We start from the raw sequence: 6,882 nt of genomic DNA on the forward strand, positions 1-6,882 counted from the left end.
GACTGGACAGCAACTGGTGTGTTGTTTTGTTGTTGTTGGGAAGACTGGCAGGTGGCCGTAGGACCAGCCAGAGGATGGCGAAGCTTGACCAACAAGCCTCCACCCTCATGGATCCGCCTAGGGCAGCCTTGGTAAGAAACAGGGGCCCAGGAATATTCTAGTAACATCAGACATCTGCTTGCCTGCAGGGCTGGCTGTGGGCCTAAGACCTAGAGAAAGACCGGGCTGATCTGAGACACAGATCTTGACCCTGCGGAAGGGCAACCTCAGGCTACCTGCTGCTCCAGCTGACTGGAGCTGCCAGGCGGCTTCCTGAGTGGTCCAGGGTGCCTACATGGGAGAAGAAAAGAGCCCTCATCCCAAGACAGCATCCCATACGTACCTCCGTAGCCCTCGTACACGCTGATGTCAAAGTAGCTACCAAAGGCAGAGGCATTGACGATGCTGTAGGTGATCTGATTGTTGGGAGGGGAGTCTTCATCTGTTGCCTGGAAGGAAGAGAGTGGACAGAGTCCCGTGAGCCCCGAGAGGCCCTGGGGCCAGATGAAGGTGGGCAGGAGTGGGGCTGGCCCTTCTCAAACTCCACACAGGACAGCTCCTTTCTTTGGGTGATCCAGCTCTCAGTCATGGGACCCCAGGAGGCCCCCATCCCTAAGCTGGAGGCCCTCTCTGGCCCCTCACAGATACCCTGCTCCCCTCTATGTGCTGGTATGTATGGGTAGCCTGGGAAATCTAGAGGGCAGGTTGGGGACCTGGGAAGAATGGGAGAAGGCTGGGGCTCACCCAGAAGATGGAGGAGGTCACCCCACATCTGGCATGACTAACCCCTACACCTGCAGTCCCAGCTCAAACACCCCAACCCACAGAAGCCTTCCCTGACTGGGTTAGGACCCCTGTTCTGTGCACCCCTCAACCCCTCAGTCCCCTCACAGCTGACTGGAATGACTTGTTTCACTTCTGCCTGCCCTGCTAGACTGTCTGCTATTTGATTGCTGTTGCACAACTAGAGTCCAGCACAGTGTTTGGCACACAGTAGGGGTCTAATAAATGCATCTTGCATGACTACAAGGATGGGAGAAGGCATTTGGAATGGTATCAGGTATCGTACACCCCCCTGACTGTCTTCTGAGGAGACTAGATTAATCAGCTTCTTTCCAGATTGCTCTGACCCTGAAGAGCCTCAGGGGCACCCCATGACTCTGGGTGAGACTGGAGCTAAGTGGGGGAGGGGAGGCCAGGGTCCTATGGGTGCCATGGCATGCTGTCTTCTCTGTATCCCCATGCCCACGCCTCCACCCTTGCCTTTATCCCTGTCTGCTTCAGAAACAAGTTCTAAGTGGAGGCTCTGGGTCCTGTCACTCAGAGTGGGCAGAGTGGGGGGAGAGGGACGAGGACATTAAGATGTCTCTGGTCAAAGGTCACTGAATCACAGTGAGGACTCGCCATAGGAGGACACTTGGAGTATGGTGTCCCGAGTTCTAGTTCTGGCTCTGCTGCTAATTCACTTCGCCTCCTTGGGCCAATCTCTCCCCTCCTGTTTCCCTTCTGTAAAATGGGGTTGCATCCCAGGGTCTCTGAAGCTCCTTCCAGCTGTGGTAGGTCCTGATTCTAAGCAGGTACTAAAGGGCTTGGAAGGGGGTCCTGACAAGGGACTGCTCCCCACTTTTAGTGTCCTTGCCAAGGGAGACGGGGGTCCCTTTGCTCAGTGGTGACCTGAAATGTAAGCTTAGACAGATACCATGCAGCCTCACTCAATAACCAGGGACTTGGGATAGGGATCAGAGAAGGCCCAGCACAGACTCAGGATCTGACCCCCAATCAGGAGGTTAGCACTCCCTGTAGTGACTTCCCGAGGCGGGCAGTGAAGAAGGAGGCACAGAGGGAAGGGCAAGATGAACGGCAGGATGGCAGGACTCCCTGGTATCTTACCCGGAGTCGCACCAGCTGTGTGACAGAAGGCTCGTTTTCTCGCAGGGCACCCACATAGGCGTCCTTCTGGAAGGTGGGCACGTTGTCATTGACGTCCAGCACGTTGATCCTGACCCGGCCTGTGGTCTCCTCACCACCCCCGTCCCGGGCGATGACTGTCAAGGTGAAGCGCTGGATCAGCTCATAGTCCAGTTTGGCAATCAGCACGATAAGCCCTGTGTCTTCGTCCAGAGAGAACCTGGCCAGGCAGCAAGTAGAGAGAGAGAGGACACCTTGGTTTAAAGCAAGCTTGCAGATAAGGGCCTGCATTTACCAGCCTGTCCTTGCCCAAAGTGACAAACAGAGAGAAAATGAAGTCTGAAGTCTGCCTTCTTTTTCACTTGCTCTAAGTAAGAACAGTTCTCTCTAAAGGGGGTAGTGGGAGCTGGACAGGGTTCAGGATCACATGAGGGGTGGGGGGGTCAGGAGGAGTGGGTTGATTTAATCAAGGAGGAAATTCAGCAAATGATCCTCCTCTTGCTGTGAACCCCATGTTTCTGCCTACTGGTGATATTTAGATGTTCAAGAATTGTAATGGCCAGAAATTCTGCCATCTCAGATGGTTTTATACCAGAACACTTTAAACAAACAGCCAGGCCACCAGCAAGGGGAGGGGGTCCTCTTTCAGGATCTATTCTGTCTCTACTGCTCAAGGGACTGAGTACCAGGACCAGTTGCTATGGAGTCAATTCAGACTCACGGAGAACCTATGTGTGTCACAGTCGAACTGTGCTCAATACGTTTTTTTAAAAAAATTTATTGCGTTTTAGGTGAAAGTTTACACCACAAATTAATTTTTCATTCAAAAATTTTATACATAAATAGTTTTGTGACATTAGTTGCAATTCCTGCAATGTGTCAGCATTCTCCCCCTTTCCCTTTCCACCCTGGGTTCCCCATGTCCATTCGTCCAGTTTTTCTGTCCCTTCCTGCCTTCCCGTCTTTGCTTTTGGGCAGGTGTTGCTCATTTGGTCTCGTATACTTGATTGAACTAAGAATCACATTCTTCACGTGTGTTATTGTTTGTTTTATAGGCCTGTCTAATTTTTTGGCTGAAAGATGAGCTTTGGGAGTGGCTTCAGTTCTGAGTTAGCGGGGTGTCCGGGGGCCATAGTCTCGGGGGTTCCTCCAGTCTCTGTCAGACCAGTAAGTCTCGTTTTTTTTTTTTTTTTTTTTTTTTTTTTTTTTTTGCCTTATTTGTGAATTTGAATTTTGTTCTACATTTTTCTCCTGCTCTGTTTGGGACCCTCTATTGTGATCCCTGTCAGAGCAGTCAGTGGTGGTAGCTGGGCACCATCTAGTTCTTCTGGGCTCAGGCTGGTGAAGGCTGTGGTTCATATGGTCCGTTAGTCCTTTGGACTAATATTTTCCTTGTGTCTTCGGTTTTTTTCATTCTCCTTTGCTCCAGATGGGATGGAACCAATAGATGTATCTTAGATGGCCACGCGAAAGCTTTTAAGACCCCAGACACTAATCACCAAAGTAGGATGTAGAACATCTTCTTTGTGAACTATGTTATGCCAGTTGACCTAGATGACCCCCAAGACCATGGTCCACAGCCCTCAGCTCCAGTAACTTGTTCCCTGAAGGAGTTCGGATGTGTCTAGGAAGCTTCTATGGCTTTGCCTTGGTCACGTGTACTGACTTCCCCTATATTGTGTGTTGTCTTTCCCTTCACCAAAGTTAACACTTGTCTACTGTCTAGTTAGTGATTTCTCCTCCCCACCCCTCCCCTCCCTTGTAACCATCAAAGATTGTTTATTTCTGTGTAAACCTTTTCTTGTTTTTTTTTTTTTACAATAGTAGTCTCACACAATATTTGTCCTTTTGTGATTGGCTTATTTCACTCAGCATAATGCCCTCCAGATTCATCCACCTTGTGAGATGTTTCACAGATTCATCGTTCTTTTTTGCTGTGTAGTATTCCATTGTGTGTATGTACTGTAATTTGCTTATCCATTTACCTGTTGATGGGCACTTAGGTTGTTTCCACCTTTTTGCTATTGTGAATAATGCTGCAACAAACATGGGTGTACATATGTCTAGTCATATGATGGCTTATTTCTTTAGGATATATTCCTAGGAGTGGGATTGCTGGATCATATGGCATTTCTATTTCTAGCTTTTTAAGGAAGTGCCATAACATTTTCCAAAATGGTCATACCATTTTACATTACCACCAGCAGCACATAAGAGTTCCAATCTCCCCGCAGGCTCTCTAACATTTGTTATTTTCTGTTTTTTTGATTTGTTCCAGTAATGTTGGGGTGAGATGGTACCTTGTAGTTTTGATTTGCATTTTTCTAATGGCTAATGATCAGGAGCATTTTCTCATGTGTCTGTTAGCTGCCTAATGTCTTCTTTGGTGAAGTGCGTGTTCATATCCTTTGCCCATTTTTAAACTGGGTATTGTCTTTTTGTTGTTGAGGTGTTGAAGTATTCTATAGATTTTAGAGATTAGATCCTTGTCAGATATGTGGTAGCCAAAAATTTTTTTCCCAGTCTGTAGGTTCTCTTTTTACTCTTTTGGTGAAGTCTTTTGAAGAGCGTAAGTGTTTAATTTTCAGGAGCTGCCAGTTATCTAGTTTCTCTTCTGTGTTTATGCATTGTTGGTTATGGTTCGTATTGTCTTTATGTCATGTATGAGGGTCCCTAGTGTTGTCCCTATTTTTTCTTCCACAAACTTTATCAATTTTAGGTTTTATATTTAGGTCTTTGATCCATTTTGAGCTAGTTTTTGTGTATGGTGTGAGGTATGGGTCTTGTTTCTTTTTTTTACAGATGGACATCCAGTTTTGCCAGCACCATTTGATAAAGACACTGTCTTTCCCCATTTAATAGACTTCAGTCTTTTGTCAAAGATCAGCTGACCATAGGCGGATGGATTTACATCTGGGGTCTCGACTCTGTTCCATTGGTCTGTGTCTGTCATTGTACCAGTACCAGGCTGTTTTGACTGCCGTGGCTGTATAGTAGGTTCTGAGATGAGGTAGTGTGAGGCCTCTTGGTTCTTTTTCTTCAGTAATGCTTTGCTTATCCAGGGCCTCTTTCCTTTCGGTGTAAAGTTGGTGATTAGTTTTTCCACCTCATTAAAGAATGCTGTTCGTATTCAGATCAGGATTGCGTTTTATCTGTAGATTGCTTTGGGTAGACTTGACATTTTCAGAATGTTGAGTCTTCCTATCCATGTGCATGGTATGTCTTTCTGTTTATGTAGTTCTCTTTTTGTTACCTGCAATAGTGTTTTGTAGTTTTCTTTGTGCAGGTCTTTTACATCTCTGGTTAGATTTATTCTGAAGTATTTTATCTTTTTAAGGACCACTACAAATGGTATCATTTTCCTGATTTACTTTTTGAAGTTCTCTTTGTTGGTGTATAGGAATTCAACTGATTTTTGTATGCTGATCTCATATCCTGCTACTCTGCTGAATCTTTCTGTTAGTTCCAGTAGTTTTCTTGCGGAAAGTTTAGGGTTCTTTATGTATAAGATCATATCATCTGCGAATAGGGATAGTTCTCCTTCTTCCTTTCCAAACTAGATGCCCTTTATTTCTTTTCTTTCTTTCTTTCTTTTTTTTTTTTTTTTTGCCTTATTGCTCTAAGACTTCCAGCACAATGTTAAATAGGAGTGGTGATAAAGGGCATCCTTGTCTTGTTCTCATTCTCAGGGAGAATGCTTTCAGCCTCTCTCCATTGAGAATGATATTGGCTGTTGGTTTTGTATAGATGCCATTTATTATGCTGAGGAATTTCCCTTCTATTCCTATTTTATTGAGAGTTTTTATCAGGATCCATAATGTTTTCAAAGGCTGATTTTTTTGGAAGTAGATCACCAGGCCTTTCTTTTGTGACATCTCTGGGTGGACTTGAACATCCAACCTTTTGGTTAGCAGCCGAGTGTATCAACCGTTTGCACCACTTAGGGACTCTGAGTCTTGGATAAGAGGTTGGAAAATGTCTCCCAGGGAGGAGCAAGGTCCCATGAGACAGTCCCTCTCCTTCCCTCTCTGCACGCCCTCCAGAGCCTCATCTGAGTTGTCAGTTGACATTCGTGTGCTCTGACCTGGTCCTCGGTGCCAGCCACCAAGCCTGGAAGGGCCTGGCTCAGGGACTGGAGAAGTCCAGGCCTGGGAGAAGGAAGAGATGAGAAGATCCAAGATGTTCAGGACAAGGCCACGTGGATGCAGGTCCCCTAAGGGACGGGGTGCCCCGTGATTCATCCTGCTGCTGCTTCCTTCCTCCCCTTCTGAGGCCCCCATCACAGAGGGGCAAAGAACGGCTAGGAGAGCTGAACAATCTCCCAGTGTGTTCTTGATTATCCACAGATAGTCGGGCCCATAATCCAAACTGACAGCCACTGTCTTTCTCATCCTATTGGGCTTCCAAATGCATCAGACAGTTCATTTTTAGAAACAGACCTGTCTTTGAATTCAACTTGACTTTCAATCATGTTAAAAATGAGAGAGCTTCCCCTTTGCTCAGAATAACTGAAGACAGTAGGAAGTAAAGGGAAAGAGATGGTTCAGGACCATGTTGCGTGACAGGGCAAAGTTGGCATAGGTCAGACGGTGAAGCAAGTAACCCAGCTAAGGGCTGCTGTGTGGTGACAGCCCACTCCCCCTAGAGGCAGTGTAGCCTAGTGGTGAACCATGTGCAGAGTCTTTGCCCTGGCGCTTACCAGTTTTGGGACTTTGGGCAAGTGACTTAACCTCTCTAAGCGGCAGTTTCCTCGTGTATAAAATGGAGATAATAGTGCCTATCATTGAGTTCCTCCCATATTTAGTTGTGAGGATTATATGAAAGTGTAAAGTACTTGACAAATGTTAGCAGCTGCTGGTAGCAGTGGTGGTGACAGTGGTAGTGGTAGTGGTGGTGACGGTGGTGACGGTGGTGGTGGTGGTGGTGGTGGTGGTG

The 6,882-nt window shown here is 46.6% G+C and overlaps 1 protein-coding gene across 1 annotated transcript in view; it reads right to left on the bottom strand.

Moving 5' to 3' along the window:
* The window catches only part of LOC101341936 (cadherin-23-like), an 84,039-nt gene that overhangs the window by 37,863 nt on the left and 39,294 nt on the right, over positions 1-6,882 (bottom strand). The window contains 2 exon segments of the mRNA XM_012557500.1: positions 383-488; positions 1,930-2,167. Of these exon segments, the coding sequence (XP_012412954.1) occupies positions 383-488; positions 1,930-2,167 (344 nt within the window).

The sequence above is a fragment of the Trichechus manatus genome, unplaced genomic scaffold (genome assembly GCF_000243295.1).
Source record: "Trichechus manatus latirostris isolate Lorelei unplaced genomic scaffold, TriManLat1.0 scaffold00106, whole genome shotgun sequence".
Classification (NCBI taxonomy): domain Eukaryota; kingdom Metazoa; phylum Chordata; class Mammalia; order Sirenia; family Trichechidae; genus Trichechus; species Trichechus manatus.